This window comes from Mercenaria mercenaria, chromosome 1 (assembly GCF_021730395.1).
Source record: "Mercenaria mercenaria strain notata chromosome 1, MADL_Memer_1, whole genome shotgun sequence".
Lineage (NCBI taxonomy): Eukaryota > Metazoa > Mollusca > Bivalvia > Venerida > Veneridae > Mercenaria > Mercenaria mercenaria.
The window spans coordinates 100,479,092-100,500,009 of record NC_069361.1 but is presented as its reverse complement, the minus strand read 5'-3'; the positions used below and the strand labels follow the sequence as shown (position 1 = coordinate 100,500,009).

At 35.8% G+C, this 20,918-nt stretch overlaps 1 protein-coding gene across 2 annotated transcripts in view; it reads left to right on the top strand.

Moving 5' to 3' along the window:
• Positions 1-20,918, top strand: part of LOC123528827 (pecanex-like protein 1) — a 61,337-nt gene that overhangs the window by 28,171 nt on the left and 12,248 nt on the right. For both annotated transcript variants that reach the window (XM_053518638.1, XM_045308854.2), the window contains 21 exons: positions 152-262; positions 3,169-3,272; positions 4,242-4,375; positions 5,362-5,470; positions 5,903-5,989; positions 6,338-6,488; positions 7,000-7,135; positions 8,653-8,830; positions 9,697-9,805; positions 10,342-10,471; positions 11,132-11,190; positions 11,970-12,185; positions 12,481-12,540; positions 12,995-13,188; positions 13,424-13,654; positions 14,018-14,124; positions 14,541-14,688; positions 15,036-15,187; positions 15,563-15,641; positions 15,966-16,240; positions 16,450-16,747. In XM_053518638.1, coding sequence (XP_053374613.1) covers positions 152-262; positions 3,169-3,272; positions 4,242-4,375; positions 5,362-5,470; positions 5,903-5,989; positions 6,338-6,488; positions 7,000-7,135; positions 8,653-8,830; positions 9,697-9,805; positions 10,342-10,471; positions 11,132-11,190; positions 11,970-12,185; positions 12,481-12,540; positions 12,995-13,188; positions 13,424-13,654; positions 14,018-14,124; positions 14,541-14,688; positions 15,036-15,187; positions 15,563-15,641; positions 15,966-16,240; positions 16,450-16,747 — 3,068 coding nt within the window. The remainder of the gene's footprint in view (positions 1-151; positions 263-3,168; positions 3,273-4,241; positions 4,376-5,361; positions 5,471-5,902; positions 5,990-6,337; positions 6,489-6,999; positions 7,136-8,652; positions 8,831-9,696; positions 9,806-10,341; positions 10,472-11,131; positions 11,191-11,969; positions 12,186-12,480; positions 12,541-12,994; positions 13,189-13,423; positions 13,655-14,017; positions 14,125-14,540; positions 14,689-15,035; positions 15,188-15,562; positions 15,642-15,965; positions 16,241-16,449; positions 16,748-20,918) is intronic.

Genomic DNA, 20,918 nt, shown 5'->3' with positions numbered 1-20,918 from the left:
ATTACTCAATAGTTACAATGCTCTTGCAATGTTTAATGCTCATATTTGCTCTATAAGAAACAGAGATCCTGTTATGTTTACCATTGATATTTACACCATTTTTCACAATACTCCTGCTATGTTCACCAGTGATATACTCTGTTTTTTACAGTGCTCCTGCTATGTTTACCAGTGATATTTACAGTAGGACTACTGCCTCAAGTGAACACATTCATCACATTTGCATTAGAACAAATAGATACTCATGTATTTGGTGGAAATGGTAAGTGATACTTGCATACTGATATCTGTACAATATACACTAGTCAGTAAACTGAAGCAAGAGTATTTCTCAGGACAGGAATGTTTGAACGTCTTCATGTTTTAAGTAAGCCCAGCTTCTTTTCCGCTGTTTTCAGCCATATACTATTAGGAAATAAATGACAGCTTAGTAGTTAACATATTATATTTTATATAATTGACCAGATTACAGACTTAGTTTGTCAAGATATGTGCAAATTATTAACCTGGTATTCCTTGTCATATGGCACTTTTTAATGAGAAGAAAATCGTTCATGTAGTGTAACGCCATTGTTATTCATTGGGGATAAATATTAGTGGATTTTGAGATTGTGCTAGTCCACAAATTAAAATCCCAATAAACAGAATACATTTTATTATGCCCCCCCCCCCCCCCCCCCCCCCCTTCGAAGAAGGAGGGGTGTATTGTTTTGCAGATGGTCGGTCGGTCGGTCGGAATGTAGACCAATCCGTTTCCGGATGATAACTCAAGAACTCAAGACTATGGCTTGGATATTTTGTAATGTAGCATTATCTAGTGGTTCTTTACCATGTTTGTTCAAATTATCCCTCTAGGGTCAAGTATGGCCCCGCCCCAGGGGTCATATGGTTCATATAGACTTATATAGGGAAAATCTTAGAATCTTCATGTCCATAACTTTCATCATTCAAAGTTGGACCACATGTATAGTTTTGAGTGGCAAGATTAACCTTGACATGAGTTGACCTTGATCTTGACCTAGTGACCTACTTTCACATTTCTGTAGCTACAGCCTTCAAATTTGGATCACATGCATAGGTTTGTGTACCAAAAAAAAACTTTGACCTTGTTATTGACCTAGTGACCTACTTTCACATTTTTGAAGGTACAGGCTTCAGATTTGGACCACATGCATAGTTTTTTGTTCCAAAATAAAATTTGACCTTGATTTTGACCTAGTGACCTACTTTCACATTTCTCAAGCTACAGCCTTCAAATTTGAACCACAAGCATAGTTTTGTGTACTGAAATGAAATTTGATCTCTACTTTCACATTTCTCAAGCTCTACAGCCTTCAAATTTGAACCAAATGCATAGTTTTGTGTACCGAAATGAACTTTGATCTTGAGATTGACCTAGTAACCTACTTTCACATTTCTCAAGCTACAGGCTTCAAATCTGGACCGCATGCATATTTTGGTGTTCTGAATTGAAATTTCACATTGACTTTTAGCTACACTCGAAACCCGTTATAACGCTTCTCGATATACCGCGGTATTCGTTATAACGCTGTATCGTCTTGGCTCCCAAATTTTAGAGGGTAAAAAAATCAAAAATCAAAAAAAAAAAAAAAAAAAAAAAAAAAAAAAAAAAAAAAAATCCGCGGATGTTATTAAATTTGATCATAACCAGCATTAAAACTACATGTACGTGTACATTAACACCTTTCCATGACAACTGTGACGATTATTGATTTTTATCAATAATCGTCTGCTAGCTTACTTGTTTGCGTATCGCCTTTGTTAAAGTTTCAATACATGTAGACCTGTGACAATTAGGCAATCAGTACCGTGTCAAAATTAGATTGTTTGCATTAACAAGCGTGGAAGATCGGTCAGTCAACTATCAAACCGTTTAAGTTTGCACCAATTAAGTGGATGACATTAACACTCGAGTGAATAAAAACCGAACAACAGGCCCAGTTTTGTAATAAAATGCAGCCGTTTTTCATAATGATCATTCTCGGTTCGTCGGAATTTGCGAAGATTCGACGCACTGAAAGCCATATTGAGAATGTTCTCCCTTTTTAATATCGTATATTAACGACGGCGATTTAACAATTTTCCATCTTATTTATCGATTTTCCTCATGTATTAAAAATTATTTTTTTAAGACTGTCCGCGTTTTTTCTCTTTTAGTTACATAAACCCCCAGTGCAATTGCATTGCGTATGTAATTCTCATGACAGCGCATTCCTCACACAGCGTTATACATGTTTACTTCCGGGATAAACAATTTCAACTTTCTTTTAGAATCACGACTAAATGAGAAGATGACACAGCGTTATAATTCTTTTAATGTATTTTTCAGTAGCATTTAAGGTAAATAAATGTCCCGTTTATACGATTCTTATTTCTTATTAACATAAAACAGCGTCCAAAATACGTCTAATACATTACCGATGGGTGGGGTATTGCCTATACCGCTGATACTATCAACCCGCGTTATAAATTTAACCCCGCTAGATCCGCGGGTCTCGAACCTTGGACCCCGATGACAGCGTTATAACGGGGTCCCAGTGTATTACCTTCTTTCACATTTCTCAAGCTACAGCCTCCAAATTTGAAGCACATGCATAGTTCTGTCTACCCAAATGAACTTTGACCTTGAAATTGATCTAGTGACCTACTTTCACATTTCTCAAGCCGCAGCTTTCAAATTTGGACCACATACACATTGTTTTGATCCGAAATGAAATTTGACCTTGATTTTGACCGTAGCTAGTCTTGAAATTTGGAACATTCAAAAATGGCTCAGTGGATGGCGCCAAGATCACTCTGTAATCTCTCGTTAGGTTAATAGGTTAAAGGTCAAGGTCAGATTAAACCAGTATGGTAGAACCTTTGTTTACGGTGAGGATATAATTTCTGTTCCTTGTGCAATTACTGAATGCATCAAGGGGGGCATTTTGTGTTCGACGAGCTCTTGTTTTACATTTAAGATATGAAACGCAAGTTCATTTCCTCATGAAATATCCATTTTGACTGTAGTCCTCAGAATTTCATGTCCATGAAATGGTTTTACACTGTATAAACTTAACACATTTTGTTTTGCATTATGTGAAAAATATATTTCATGTTGTAGAATTACCTTTGTTTACTAAGAGATGATATTTTTCTTTGTTTCAGCTACTGTAAGCCTGTTATCATCTGTTTACTGTCTATGTAGAAGTTTACTTGCTGCTGGATTTCTCTATGTCATATGTTACCTCACACTGATTCAACTAGGAAAGGTATGTATTTTATATATGCTACAGATTCTATATGTCCTAGATATATAATCATATACGCATTTTATATGTCCTGTGTACATTACCAGTATACTCATTTTATATGACCTCCATACATTATCTTGTGCTACTATTATGCTCCCCCACCTCCCCCACTCCCCTCCTTTGAAGAAGTGGGGTATAATACTTTGCATCTGTTGGTCAGTTGGTTGAAAAGAGTAAACGGTTTACGCAACCACTTGACCTAGGACCTTCAAACTTGAAAGCCTGATTGGGCTTATGAAGTAGAAAACAGTTACACCCAATAAATTAGAACCACTTGACCCAGGACCTTCAAACTTGATAGCATGATTTGAATTGGGCTGATGAAGTAGATGAACCATACAGTTTTTGAAGTCAATAGGTCAAAGGTCAATGTCACAGGGGTCCAAACCTTGAAATTGACTACACCCAAACTAATTTGAAAACCACTTGACCCAGGACCTAAACTTGATAGCATGATTTGGCTTATTAATTAGATGACACCTATAGTTTTTAGGGTCAGTAGGTCAAAGATCAAGGTCACAGAGGGCCAAAACTTGAAAACGGTTTCCGCCACTAATAATATCCTTCTAGTGCCCAAACCACAGCTGTGAGTGGCAGGTATTTCATAGTCAGCCTTTTTACTGGCTCCAAGTACAGAATTTGCATTGTTAGCTGGAAAAAATGTGCATTGTGTGAAATTGTTGAAGTTTTTTGCCATGCGTAATTTAGATATAGATATGTTACTGTATATTTGACAATTTATGCCTGACGAATTTTCTGGTGATATGTTTTGATGTGCTGTTTAACTGAAAAGGACATGCTTTATTAAATAATATACATGAAACATGGAAAGTTTTGTAAACAAAGAACACATACTTTTATTACGTTGAAAAATTGTTTAAGATCGCATTAGCAAAAATGTCAAGAAAGTATATGTTGAATTTTCAGAATATAGTTGATGAGCCAAACCCCTGTAAAAACCCTGAGTTTGCCCAGACAGCAGCCTTCTCCATATACTGTGCTGTGTTAGTGGCAATGTCATATCACCTCAGTAGATCAGCATCTGACCCTGGTGTTCTCTGGTAAGTCTATATACTGTGCTGTGTTAGTGACAGTGTCATATCACCTCAGTAGATCAGCATCTGACCCCAGTGTTCTCTGGTAGGTCTATATACTGTGCTGTGTTAGTGACAGTGTCATATCACCTCAGTAGATCAGCATCTGACCCCAGTGTTCTCTGGTAAGTCTATATACTGTGCTGTGTTAGTGACAGTGTCATATCACCTCAGTAGATCAGCATCTGACCCCAGTGTTCTCTGGTAGGTCTATATACTGTGCTGTGTTAGTGACAGTGTCATATCACCTCAGCAGATCAGCATCTGACTCCGGTGTTCTCTGGTAGGTCTATATACTGTGCTGTGTTAGTGACAGTGTCATATCACCTCAGTAGATCACTATCAGAGTGTGCTGTTGGCCATGAGGAATCACCTAAGTAGATCAGCACCACATCCCAGTGTACTCTGGTAAAGTTTTGCCTTTTTATTAAGAAGTTAAAATTACAATGTATGTGAGATAAAGTTGTTTTCATGGTTATTTGTTTGTGGTCAAATATTTCCAAAGTTGTGTTTCTAGGAGAGAAAATATATATACCATAAATTTCCATTATTAACACCCTCCCTGTTATAAATGCCCCCCGACCTACATTGTCTTGATGAGACTGAAGTATCTACTGAATCATGACTTTTCTTGATGATATGTTATATCCCCATACTTGAAGAAAATGTGTTTAAAATCAATATTGTTCAGTAAAAATGATTATATAACCGCATCATGAGAAAACCAACATAGTGCATTTGCGACCAGCATGGATCCAGACTAGCCTGCGCATCTGCGCAGTGTGGTCGCGATCCATGCTCTTTGCTAGCGGTTTCTCTGATTGCAATAGGCTTTGAAAGCGAACAGCTTGCATCCTGACCAGACTGCGCAGATGCGCAGGCTGGTCTGGATCCATGCTGGTTGCAATGGCACTGTGTTGGTTTTCTCATGGCACAGCTCATATTTTAAACAGGATGTTAATAAAGGACAAGGTGTTTGGAGAGACAGAAGAAGAAGAAGATGAGGAAGAAGAAGGAGGCGAACTCAGAGACCCATTGCCAGGGAAAATGAAAACTTGTGTGGTAAGAAAAGCTGTAAATTTTGCTAGAGCCTTAACTGACACTTGAAATCAAGTAAATACTAATAGAAGTAGAATATTCTGTAATAGTTGTGATAATTTCTGGTGAGTGCCGCATGTCGTTGATATGATATTCAAAGAGATAACATTAAAAATAGTAACAGGGGAATGATTTCCTTAACAATGAACTAAAAACAGTTTAGATAATAAAACTGTTGTAAACTATTGTTACACAGTACAGATAAATTGCCAAAAAGGATATTTCAGGGATTTTAAGTATGAGAAGAAAAGAGAGTTTACAAACTATGCACTAGGAATGGCTGTAAAATTGAAATACGAGTTATATTTTGTTATTGGTTGTCAGCTTCACTTATCATTGTTAGTGACAAACGTCCTAACCATAAGACCTGACACAGGTATTCTCCATGTATTTCAGAGTGAGAGACTTCAGTCTGACCTACTTATCAGCATTGTAATCATGATTCTATCATTTGCCATACATGTCAGTACAGTCTTTATACAGGTATGTTGTTAACATACAATTTTACTTTTCTATTTCTGATGCCATGATACCTTTATATAGAGATATATAGAGATATCCTATCTGTATACATTATCTCTGATATTTCAACCCCTTATAGATGATATCTAATATTTTACTTTTGCTGGTTTTGGATTTCAAATACACTACCTTATACTGCAGCTACATAAAGAGGTACCTTAGTTGTATGTGTTATCTCAGATATTTCGGCCCTTCATAGACGATATCTTAGGTTCTACTATTGTTGGTTTTGGATTTTTAATACACTACCTCATACCTCAACTACGTAAAGAGATATCCTAGTTTTATAAGTTACCTCTGATATTTCAGCCCCTCATAGATGATATACTATATTTTACTGTTGCTGGTTTTGGATTTTTAATACACTACCTCATACCTCAACTACGTAAAGAGATGCCGTGGCTTTGCTGTTCTCATCCACTTCTGAAAAGCCAGGAAAGAAGCATGTTTGAGGCTACAGGTAACTTCTGAATTTTGCATGTCATGTAGCTAGTTTCTTACACTGAGCAGTAAAGTGTAATTATAACTTTGTCCAATAAACTTTAAGCAAGATATATTGCACAGAACTTGTCTACATTCAGTCAGACTGTTAACATGCATTCCTATATTTAAAGGCAAATGCTTTTTCTTTGATGAGCATATAATGATATGATGAATGGCTATTTTAAAACATAGGAAAAGAAAGAGGGAGATTTAAAGTAAAAGCACTTTGTGGTTTCCATTTTAGAATACATTGGGTTTGTTTGAACTGTGGGAGCTAATTATAGACATTTATGCTTGCAAAAGAAGTGATAATTAAAATATACTTAAATATTGGGCTCAACCTAAATGACTGTACTATTGTCAGAGACAGAAAAAATACAGATCAAAACAAGTAGCGGGTATGTTTTTATAGCTGACCATCACAAGTTAAGAGAATCTTTCTTTCATATGCTTAGAAGTGACATATTTGGTTATGTTCTATTTTTCAGGTCCAGCCAAGATAATGTGGTTTGAGAAGTTGTATATATGGATGAGATTTGTAGAAAGAAATGGGATGTACCCTGTTATTGTATTGTGTGCCTTAACCAGATCAGTTCCTGATGTTGTCTGCAAGTTTGGAAACTAGTGAGTTAATATATTGATAGATTTAAATACCTGTCTGTCAGCAAGTTGATTTATATCTAGTTATGACAGAAGAATCCTATTGTATTGTTTCAACTATAATTATAATTCAGTGCTGTTATGTTCTCTGTTCCTTTGGTACCATTGAGTCAATTCAGCTTTACTTTAATAGAGTTCCCCCTAAGCCAGAGCTAGGGGCATGAAGGATGTTTCAGATTCCATTACCTCTCATGAACAGAGTCTGCTATTACTATGCTTGATTGCATTCTATGCTTCCAAAGGATCTTTTCTTAGATTGTATTAATTCTAGTTTTTAAAATGCCATAGTTATCCCCCGCCGATGAAATCGGGAGGTGGGTATTGAAATGGCGTTGTCCATCCGTGCGTCCGTCCGCAGCCATATCTCAGTAACTAGCTGGTAGAATTTCATGAAACTTGAAATAAACATGAACCAACATGCCCGTCAAGTTTTTTTTTTTATTAATTAATTTCCCTTAGAGTTATTGCCCTTGATTTAATGAAAAATCCACGTCTGCAGCAATTTCTCAGTAACAAGCTGGTAGAATTTCATGAAACTTGAAAGAAATATGAACCAACATACTTCGATGATGCCAGTCATTTTTTTTTTAATTGGTCAATTTTCCTCAGAGTTATTGCCCTTTAATTGTTTAAAAATCTACAGATTTGTACATAACAAACCAACCAATTGGTAGAATTTCATTAAACGTCTTTCATTCTTTTCCATGAACATTTATTATAAACATGTGAAGTTGTGTACCCACACCTGGTCACCACCTTGCCTTGGTCACACCCCCTCACCCTCCCCCACCCCCCCCAAAAAAACAGAAGATTATTTTTCATTCCTTTTTATTTTTTTTTTCAAACCTTCCATGAATATTTTATCAACATGCAAAGTTGTACCATTCCCCCACCTCACTCCTCCACCCAGTCATGCCCACCACACCAAGCATGCATCACCCCGCCCCCTCCCCTCCCCCCATTTTTTTGTTTTGTTTTGTTTTCATTTTTAACTTTCCATCAATATTTATAATCAACATATGATGTTTTGTACCCTCACCCAGTCACCCCCGCTGCCCCCCCAACCCCCACCAAAAAATAGCATTCATTTTCTGTTAAATTGATTTTCTGTTAAATTGATTTTGACTAATGAAATTAAATTAACATCCTTAACTTTTTGCTGGATATACTGTTTTGCTGTTCCTCACCACAAACCCTTTCGGCGGGGATACCAATTCATCGAATTTGCTTGTTTAAACTTACTTTGACATTTAAAGCAAATTTCATTTAAGAAATTAAATGCAGTGTACTGGTTTACAAGTGATGTGTGTAAACAAACACAGCCAAACCGGAATTTTGACCTCGTAATATTTGTCTTTTGGCTCAACATATTTCATAGAAATTGGAATACAATTTTTGTATAATTGAAGTAAATGATCTGAACTTTTAAGTATTCTGTGTATCAATTTGAACATGTAACGTTGAATGCAATATATTTTCAGTTTTGGTCCACTAGTCCTGACAGTGTGTTCATTAAAGCTGCTGAGATTTGCATTTTCCAACACACCGAAACAACATATGATTCTAGCATTTACTGTTCTCTTCTTCAAATATGATGCCAGGTGGGCGACAGAAACCACACTCATTGATTACTTCTTTCTTGCCATCTTATTCACCAAGGTAATGTCCTTTTTTATATCTGGACACTAGAACTGTTAAAACACTGAGAAACCAGATGGAATACATTAAAATTAAAATCAAAAATTGTCTTGAAAAACATCTGCAATGCTTCATAAACATTAGCAAAAAATCAGAACATTGAACAAACAAATTAAAGGGAGAAATTTTGACATTAACTTGGAATAGTCTTAAATGAAAACTTTAAGGTAGCATGGTGCTTAAAACCAGAAAATGCCAACCTCACACATGTCCTCAGTTCAGCCTAATGGACAAGATACTGTCAAACTAGATTACAGAATGATTTGGCTGAATAAAAATGATTTGGCTTGTCCAAGGTATTTAGCAGGGTTCCCACATATCAGGGAGATATTAGTAAAGAAAAAGTCAAGGTCAAGGTATTCTGAGAATTGTCAGGGAAATTTTTGAAATATGGAAAGTGTCTGGGATATGTTAGGGAATCCTATTTTATCTGGTCATTAGTTGTCAAGTTTTCTAAAGATTGGCTGTAAGTGTGGATGGAGACAATTAAATATTCCAAAATGTGCTCCTAGAGAATTACAACTTGTGTTATATTTCAAAATTTTATTATTATTTATATTTGCAATATTACACTTCTGCTTTTCATTTCATGGTATGCAAGAAAAAGTATTTTTTCTGTAAAATACATGATAGATTGTTAGGAAAAACTGCGTTGTATCAGGGAATGACAGAGAAGTTGTCAGATAATTTGAAGGAACCATGTATTGGTACACCAGTTTGGAAAATGCATAGTTGTTATACTTCTACTTGTCATATAGCACATATGCAGCGTTTACCTATACAATAATTTGTGTAAAGTATTTTAACAATGATGATTTGTGTTTCAGTTTTGTGACCTGTATTTGAAGATGAAATTTATCATCACGTACATTGCACCCTGGCAGATCACTTGGGGCTCGGCCTTCCATGCATTTGCTCAACCTTTCAGTGTGCCTCGTATCCTTAATATTTATTTGTACTTTGTTTACATATACTGCTAATATTTCTTCAAACATAACATGAGGGGCCTCTTTGGCTGAGTAGTTACAGTCACTGACTTTGTTTGCCCCTCACCATTGTGGGTGACCATCAAAAGGTGGAAAGTTACCGTATTACCTGTAATTGTGTCAGTGTGACAGTAAACACACCAGAAACAAACAATATATTGTTTAAAACCAAAAAAGACTAAAGAAATCGAGTTCTCAATCCACGAAATTTAATCCCATTGAACAAGTAAAATTCCTATTCATTTAATGTTCAAAAGTTGATATTCACAAATTCATATCCCCACAAAATTGTCGTTTTAACCAAAACCACAAAATTTCATGCCTATGAAATTAAATGATTTTACAGTATATGAATTTAGCAAAACAGAACCATTTGATTACTAATAAATGAAAGTAATGAAAGTAAAGAAATGAATGGTTTCAAACTTTGCTTATTTCTTTCTTGCAATATACTGGGAAACATTTTCACCTTAACTTTACACCTAGATTCTGCCATGTTATTTCTACAAGCTGGTGTGTCATCATTCTTTTCTACACCTCTGAACCCTTTCCTGGGGAGTGCCATATTTATTACTTCCTATGTCAGACCTGTCAAGTTCTGGGAAAAGGACTATAAGTAAGTTTACTTTCAAACCTCTCAAACTTTGCGTGGGAAGTGCCATGTTTATATATGAAGCATTACCATTTTTTGAACAAGACTTGATATTGTTACTTTTCTGCTGAACTGATTTAAGTTTTTGAGCAATGCTATATTCATAATGTCCCTTTTCAGACCTGCCAAGTTTTATTCAAAAGTCTTTCTAAACCTTTATGCCAATTTAGAGTAGGTACCATATTGATGATTGAGAGATTGAAATTTCATACTTTAAGGGTATGCATACTTCTAAGATGTTCTTCTTTATTTCAGTGCCAGAATTCAGAACATTGCAGTCTGTTCACAACAGAAAGCTTTTCTTACTAGACTGACCTTTAGCAACCATTTCTGTTAAAGTTATGGAATTTAACCAAGGCATATAAAATACTCATTGAAATTGCAACCTGTAAAATGCACACTCCCTGTTCTGGGAACAAGACATTACGTAAATTCTCAGTTATTGCACATTTTGACACATATACTGACCAGTGTCTTCACCTGTCAAAGTCTATAACTTAGTAGTCTTCTTCATAGCTTTCAACATGGCCATTGATTGTGCCAAAAGTTTTAACATATCATCTTCATTATTCTTGCTTTAAATCTTTTGGATATGTTTAAATTTTATATATATTGCTATTTCAGTACAAAACGGGTAGATCACAGCAATACAAGATTATCACAACAGTTAGAGAGAAATACTGGCAAGTAACATTATCAATAAAATAGTCATCATGCTCAATGAAACTAATTTTTACTTTTTCAGAAAATTAAGGTAGTTTAGCACATTTGTTAAACTGAAAGTAACATCAAAACATTTATTCTGATGACGTAGAATAATGCATGAACCCTGCATACACAAATCAATACCATGGTATGAATTAATGGCAGTCAGTGTATAAATTTATAAAAAAGGGAATGTTACTCTCTTTCTAAAGAAATACATTGACACGTGAAACAATGTCTGAAAATCATCTTGGACTTGAAGGAACACATTAATCATGAGCAAATATTTCAATAAAACACGCAAATCTCTACTTTGTATTGACCTTTTTATAAGAAATATGTGTATTTACTGCTGTTAGAAGTTTCATCAAAATCTACATTGTAGAAATTTTCCTTTTCATGAAAATGTCATGAAAATTGTGATTTTCCCAGGACCTCCCAATATAAAAACTTGAAAGTCCAAATATTTCAGATCAGTCTAGCAAAAATATGAAGCATATGATCATATCTTTTTATTCTTCTTAAGCATATACTGAAGTTTTTAAAATATCTTGATGTAATCAAGTTCTGCGAGGTGAAAAAGAAAAAAATGAACCTGCAGAACTACCTTAAAGTTATAAAAAACACGATACTGAACAATACATGACATTTTAATTCAGGCAATTAAAACAAAAAATTTGTGAAAAGTCTGCCCTTTCTATATATTTAGATTAGTATAAAAGATTTCCTATGCTGATTTTATTCCGCTATCTTTTAGGTGCTGATGACAACAATCTGAACTCCATATTTTATGAGCATTTAACACGCTCCTTACAACACAGTTTGTGTGGAGACCTGCTGATGGGCAGGTGGGGGAATGCCGAGCAAGGTGACATCTTCATCATGGCATCAGATTCTCTCAATGCACTTGTACATATCATAGAGATGGGCAATGGACTTGTCACATTTCAGCTCAGGGGCCTTGAATTCAGGGGTAAGTTAGATCAGACCACTTATCTCCCCTTAAATAAGTGGTATTAGCTCCCTTTCCTCAGAAAGCGTAAGTCAGTTTTCTGCATGATCTCACATTACTTTGTTCCTTTTAGGTGCAGTAGTTGGACACTACTTATGCTGGATTTAATGTTATATAAAACTGTGGTGACAATTAAGTTGCTAACCCACTGACATGTAAGAAGTTTAAACAGTTTAACTTTATACTGCAGAAAAGGGTTAGACTGGTTTACAGGTTGCAGGAGTCACAGCACCTTTTGAATTTGTTTGTATTTCAGGAACATATTGTCAGCAGAGAGAGGTTGAAGCTATCACAGAAGGTGTGGAAGACAATGATGGTATGTCCTTACTTATTACAGTAAAAAACATATGTTAACATTTAGCCTGCTGGCAGCAAGTGATTCTGCCTTTGCGACCAGTGCAGACCAAGATCAGCCTGCACATCCATGCAGTCTGATCATGGTCTGCACTGTTCGCCATTCAGTCACTATCTTTTTTGGTTAGCACCCCTTTTAACAGTTAATGGTACTGTCCAAATTGAAAGATGGACAAATTCATTATAGAAATTTAGCAGGGTAAAGGTTACAGAACTGTCTGTATAAGATGGACTTCAGTTGTAAGTATGAACTAAATGCTTTTATGTAGAAAATCATTTAAACTACTCTAGTAAAAGAGGTCGAACAGCTGTCTAGAAGTACAGAATATTTCGGTGATTATTATTTCTTCATATGACTGATAATTTAACTTTGCACAATGAAGGTTGATTTGATGTTGTTTTGTTACATGTTCCAGGATTTTGTTGTTTTGAGCCCGGTCACCTACCTCATTTCCTATCTCTGAATGCTGCGTTCAATCAGAGATGGCTGTCGTGGGAAGTTGTTGTCACGAAATACGTCCTCGAGGGATACAGTATCTCAGATAACAATGCTGCCTCTATGGTGGGAGTGTTTGATTTCAGGAAAGTTCTCATCATGTACTATGTTCAGGTGGGTGTTTCTCAAGACTTATTTATGTGCTAATACCATAGTACATTTGAAGAAAGAAGAATTGTATTTTCTTGCCTGTATGTAAAATTTTGCAAATATAGACAGTTTCCGAAAAAGACAATAATAGCCAAACTTTGTGTAAATATGTCAGTTTCTAGTATCATATTACTTGTAAAAGGGAAGGTAATCCTTGTTGGATTACATTGTTTTCACAGTATTTTTTTTTGTTTTTCAGAGTATAATATATTACACTGTACGATCTCCACGTTTAGAGCAGTGGTTAGAGAATACTGCCATTCAGGAAGCGCTGTCGGCAATGAGTGAGGAGAATTACTGCGACGTTGATCCAACATTTAGTGTACATGTCGACGATGATTATGATTCACAGAATTCTGGGATATCTCGGAAAAGTTTCTGTAATCGTAACCTCGACTGGATTCAGTATTGTGCATCAAGACGAGAAAAGGTTGGTTGTAAAAGACATTATATTAACTGATGCAAAAAGGAACACTTTCTCCTTGCAGAAATATAAATACTATAAACATAAATAATGGTACAGCATCAAGTTTTCATTTGTCTAACTGTTCAGTTTTCAGATAAGGAATTAATTAAACCATTTCAGATAAGATTATTTTTCATTGATGTCTTTTTAGTTTTCAAAAGTCCAGTTACTCCTATAGTATATTGTCATGTACATAGCAGGTCTAGACAATAATAAAAATGACATACATTTCTCGTTTTTCATTGAAAAAGCAAGTCAAGTCTGGATGAAACATGATCTTACAGTGTTGTGTATATATTTCCTAATCATTCAAAATTTATCTTGCAGCAGGTAGACTGTAGAAGAGATTCACCACTAGTGACACTGTGTTTTTCTCTCAGTCTGTTAGGCAGAAGGGCACTGGGAACAGCCTCGCATAACAATGCTTCAGCCAGGTAAATTTTAATGTGGCCAGATGAAGATATAATAATAATTGTACAGTCCATTTGAACAACTCAGAATTAACTTTGGATTCCAACTCAGTTTTAACATGATGACAAGGTTTGTTACACACAATGTTCCTACCTTGATGATCACAGGTGAAGGCATTAGGGTTAGAGTGATAAAAGATGTAAGGGTTGCAAGCCACATGACATATTTGACAAAGTGAATATGAAGCTATTTAAAAGATATCTTATGCAGGGATTCAGGATGGAATGTTGCTAGGACAGTTAGTATTCAGATTGTTGACTTAACCTGAAACACAATATGTATTTAGGTATTCTGTCACTTACCTCTTACTTGTTTAGTTCTTTGTAATTTCAAGATTTTTAAGTCTAACATTTGTGCTAACTGCTGATGATATTTTCAGTGTTGAATTTTTCCTGTATGGTCTGCATGCGTTGTTCAAGGGAGATTTTCGGATCACATCATCAAGGGATGAGTGGGTGTTTGCTGACATGGAGTTACTACGTAGAGTCGTTGCTCCAGGTGTAAGGATGTCATTGAAATTACACCAGGTATCACTCATCATATACCATTTTCTTTTCCATCTAATACTGTTTCAGGCATAAAAAACATAAATTGTAGTATCTACACAAAATGTTTGTCAAGGGATTCTTTTCAAGTTTTGATGGAAAATGGCTCAGGTTAGGCTCAGAATGATATTTAAATGATTTCAACATTTTGCTTATTTTTTGTAAAGTAAATTTTTTGACCATGCTACTGTTATTACCTAGTTAACTGGAGAGATTCCATTTTCCCCACTAGTTTATATACTTGTTGTATAGGGCTATACATAGACATTTATGATATGTATGTATGAAGGGTGATATTGTTAACTCGTGTGTAAATGCTGTATTTTCAGGACCATTTTCTGATCTCTGATGCGTATGAGAGCGAGGAATCTCTGTATGATGCAATAAGTCATTATGAAACCAGTCTAGTCATTTCACATGAGGCAGATCCAGCCTGGAGAAATGCTGTATTATCTAATACACCATCCTTGTTAGCACTAAGGTTTGTATTTGATGCAATTAGACCTTGTGAAAAAAGTTAATTCATGAGAAGTGTGGAGAAATACTCTGTTATTTAATACACCATCCCTTCTAGCACTAAGGTTTGATTTAATGCAGTAAATCATTACAAAATGAGTCTACTCATTTCACGTGAGGTGGACTCAGCCTGGAGAAATAACACCATTCCAACTTGCCTTTAGGTTTGTTTTTGATGCAGTAATATTATGAAACCAGGATAGTCAATTCACACTACGTCATGAGGCATGTGTTTTAAAACGGTTCTTGTTATGTAGAGTTTTGTTTAGATATTACTCTGGCTTTGTTTCATCATACTTAAATTGATATTTCTATCTGGCATGCTGTTTTGTATTTACAGGAATGTGTTTGATGAAGGATCTGATGAGTATAAAATCATCATGCTGAACAAACGATATCTTACCTTTAGAATTGTAAAGGTAGGTAGCTGTTTTATCTCATTTCTTAGTTGTAAAAGGACAGAAGAAGGCTCAGAGTTAGTATTATTTGAACAGTGTATTTGTTCCCTAATCAACAAGAATATCAAGTCAGTTGACAGTCTATGTAAAGTGAAAAATGAAGTAAAAAAACTCAGTCATACACATGCTTCTATGCCTTGAAATGAAATTTTTAAAAAGTTACTTCGAAGTTAGTTTCACCAAAATTGTATTCACCTGTTGGTAAAGGTACAGATAGTCTTAAAATTGTGCATACTTCTTTTGAAATTTTGTGAAACTTGTATTAGATTATAAGTGTTACTACAGGTAAACAGAGAATGTGTTCGTGGATTGTGGGCTGGTCAGCAACAAGAACTGATCTTCCTTCGAAACAGGAATCCCGAACGTGGCAGTATACAGAACGCTAAACAAGCTCTCCGTAACATGATCAACTCTTCATGTGATCAACCAATCGGCTACCCTATATATGTGTCGCCCTTGACGACCTCTTACTCATCAACAAATGAACAATATACATCAGTAATTGGTGGAGAGTTTATCCTAAACAATGTGAACAGGTTTTTCAAGAATGCTTGGCAAAGGTACGGCTTCTTTTGTAACAGTTTACATACTTGATATCATACATAGAAATGAGAGTCTATATATGTTTATGTTACATAAAGATTAATCAATACTGTTTTTACTTAATTCAGATATAAAACGTTAAAAAGGTGTTACAGATTTTAATAAGACTTTTACGTGTTTGTAGGAAGTGAACAAGACATTATGTTTTCTTGCTTGTTTTTCACAGCTTGAGACGTCACTGTGGAGCGTCCTGTACCTCGGGTAGTTCAGCTTGTGTGGAGGGAGATATTCCCTACAGCTGTACCCACCAAGCTGCTGCTGCTGTCCTTGGCTCCACGGGGAGGGGCTGTCCCCCAACCACCCCAGTCAACACCCCAGGGGACATGACACTAACCAGTAGGGGCAACAGAGGTAGCCTGATCTCAACTACCAGCTCGGCTGCCAGCAAACCTCGGTCAGTAGTCACACTAGCTGGTCTGATAGGGGAAAGCCAGCAACAGAAAGATGGGTGGCTCAAAGTCAAGGTTGGTTTATCTACATGGTTTCATTTATGTTATTGAAAAAATCAAAAATTTTTAGACTTATTGCATTAATTGGTATTGATTTTTTTTTACTTATTTTACTACCCGAAATTCTACACAAGAAACAACTGCAATATTCACAGTTTACTACATGTTTATTTGTACATTTAGGTATTATGACATTCACATAGGCTATACTGATTATAGGTGCATATGATACTACAAGCAACAACTTTAATTATGTAATTCATACTTATATATGAAAGTTATTATAAATAGTATGGCAAAGTTTGGCCACTCCATTGTTTGTAGTAACCCTGTCGACCGGGAGGAAACCAGACGCGCCTGTAAAGCACCACACCATTACTCCACGGTTTGCTGTGGAAGCAACAGTCAGCACCACACGAACGCAAGGGATACCACAGTACACCTAAGTAAACCAAACACCCCCATAAATCGACGGTTGGCTGTCAAAGTAATGAGGAATATTTAGCGTACCAACGGAGCCAGGCAACGTACTGTGATTCTAAGCAAAGCGAGCAAGGCTACAGTACACCACAATATTTAGCGGACCAACGGAGCAAGGCAACGTACTGTGATTCTAAGCAAAGCGAGCAAGGCTACAGTACACCACAATATTTAGCGGACCAACGGAGCAAGGCTACAGTACACCACAGTAAATTAAACATTCCCCATAACTCGACGGTTGGCTGCCAAAGTAATGAAGGAATATTTAGCGGACCAAGGGAGCAAGGCAACGTACTGTAATTCTAAGCAAGGCAACTATACTATAATGAGCAAGGCTATGACATAAGCAAGGCTATGACACATTTAAGCAAGGCTAGTCAGATATTGCCAAAGCACTAGAGCAATACCTTTTACACAGTAACATCCATACTATGACAACGTTCGTAAGCACGCCCGATCGCCCCCGCGGTCGACAGAATTTTTCTCGGCCCTTAATATATTAGGAGTGACATCAGTATAAAGATAAAGAAGATTAATTTGAGTTTTAGATTCACTTTAAATAAATTCTTATCAGTATAACTAAAATGTCTATATTTTTTCTTTTTTCTTTTGGTCCTCAATGCATAACTTGGTAAATTGTCATCTAGGTTTCTCATCATCAGCCATCTGGAAAAAGTTAATACCAAATTGGATTTGTCTGTTTCACGATTGATTTGTAGCCCAGGAATCTGTTCAATTTTGTATCTGTGTAAGGTGCCTGCTTTCTGTTCACTTCCGATGTTAACATCCAAATGGCAGCATATCATCTGTAACATAAGTACTTCACAGAACAGTCAGATTGCCATAGCAGAATTTAAAATGCGATAATATAATTAGTTTTAGCATAACAACAGAAATTTTTATTATTGGGGTGTGGCGGGTGGGCAATTTAACATCGATCTGAAACGCTAGCCAGTACACCTTAAATTCAACTGTGAATATTGCACGTGATCCGAAGTTAATATAACGCTTGAGTGGTTCCCAGACGCTAAGGCGTTCATCATTACTCTATTGTGTTTCGACAGGTAACCAATAAATCACAAAACCAGATTACTTGACAACAAGGATAGTTTCTAGTTTACACACCTAGCAACAAGATATCCATTCATTTCGTGAGAAAATAAATGCAATTATTTTTAGGCAAAATAATTTTTATTATTTTACTACCCGAAATTCTACACAAGAAACAACTGCAATATTCACAGTTTACTACATGTTTATTTGTACATTTAGGTATTATGACATTCACATAGGCTATACTGATTATAGGTGCATATGATACTACAAGCAACAACTTTAATTATGTAATTCATACTTATATATGAAAGTTATTATAAATAGTATGGCAAAGTTTGGCCACTCCATTGTTTGTAGTAACCCTGTCGACCGGGAGGAAACCAGACGCGCCTGTAAAGCACCACACCATTACTCCACGGTTTGCTGTGGAAGCAACAGTCAGCACCACACGAACGCAAGGGATACCACAGTACACCTAAGTAAACCAAACACCCCCATAAATCGACGGTTGGCTGTCAAAGTAATGAGGAATATTTAGCGTACCAACGGAGCCAGGCAACGTACTGTGATTCTAAGCAAAGCGAGCAAGGCTACAGTACACCACAATATTTAGCGGACCAACGGAGCAAGGCAACGTACTGTGATTCTAAGCAAAGCGAGCAAGGCTACAGTACACCACAATATTTAGCGGACCAACGGAGCAAGGCTACAGTACACCACAGTAAATTAAACATTCCCCATAACTCGACGGTTGGCTGCCAAAGTAATGAAGGAATATTTAGCGGACCAAGGGAGCAAGGCAACGTACTGTAATTCTAAGCAAGGCAACTATACTATAATGAGCAAGGCTATGACATAAGCAAGGCTATGACACATTTAAGCAAGGCTAGTCAGATATTGCCAAAGCACTAGAGCAATACCTTTTACACAGTAACATCCATACTATGACAACGTTCGTAAGCACGCCCGATCGCCCCCGCGGTCGACAGAATTTTTCTCGGCCACAATAAATTTGCCAAAATTTATCCCCCAAAAATTCTGAGTTAGATTTCTTAAATCAAATATTGTACTTTTATCACAATTATATTTGTTCTATAAACGAACCTAATTGAACCATGTAACTTTAAATATAAATAAACTGGCAACTTAACAGACATGACATGCACGGCAAAATCTTGCCAACATCACGTGCAGATTAAATGAAATTACGTTAAACCTGTGTACAAGACATTTTTATCTAGAAAGAAATTTTAACCAAATCGTTGTTTTCGTGATAATGGTGTATAATACAACTCAGGTTCAACCTTTAAACGAAATAAGTAATAGATTATGTACAATTTATTTGCTTTGAATACAAATTTGAGTTAAATAATTATGTCCCAATCAATCTATTTAAAATCTGAATCGAACCTCTTACCCCATTAATTTAGGCGATAAAAACTGTCTCCTTTCAACGAGTTCAGAAATTAGTCGTATTAGACATGACGATATAATACAATTCACTTCTATACAAATCTTAATAGTACATACAATAAGATTTCCTCGGTCCAGTAGCACCAACAAACCATTCTATAAATAGATTGCACAATCGCACTGAAGTCCCATTACGAATAAATGGTCAGGCAAGCACGTGTCTATTTCAATATTACACTTCGCTTCGGTTAGCGACACACTTCTCTGACTGACATAATCTTACCTAATTTTAACCTTGTAATCGTGTTTGAATATCTATAAATAGTTTCCTCAAAACAAAGTCAATGTGTTGCCTTCATATTTGCGTGACTAAATGAAATGTTTTCTTTGAAAAACTTGTATTTATCTCGTATTTTTGTATGTATATAAACTGAGAACTTATGAATAAACTTGAAACTTATATGGTGTTTCAAAATCTTAACACGCACACGAATACGAATTCAATCCAATGCCTATAAATGACGTTGACATGTCTGTCTTTAGTAAAAGTATCAGTTTAGTTTTGTCAATTCCAAAGAAATATTTAATGTATTTAGACTTAAATTGTTTATATAGCAAATTCGGTAATGATGATCTTAATCCAACAAATTTTGCGCGATCCACGGAATTATTGAGATAAGTTTTCATAATGGACAATATCCCTACTCGCTAAGATTGCCCCGTCATAAATATAAAGAATCTGAACATGGAATAATTTTGACTAATTTGTAAATTCTACATACACTGATTTAAAAACCCGTTTTGACCCTGCCAACACTTACACAATGTTGTGTCGCATTTCTAAAAGAATTCCAGAAGTTTTAGACTGCGGCTACAATTGACCTTTATAAAGCAGAAGCTTAAAACTGGTTTGCTCTTTTGATGTCTGATGTGACTTACAAACATCGAATACCGATTATCGTGATACAAATTTATATCGTTGACATGTGTTATATGATCTATTCGAAAATGATTTGGTGTTGACAGTTCGCCTACTCAGACCAGACCAAAAATAAGACGATTTTTTTGTTTTTAAATATATAACTTAGCGGACAACTGGTATGATCAACTAAACCCAGTATTACCCGTTCCTGTGACAACCTTCTAAATTCGCTACACAAATGATAAACTTGTCCTGAACAGCCAAGTATGTTGTAATAGAATTTGATAATTTAAAAGAAATGTTAAGAACAATATG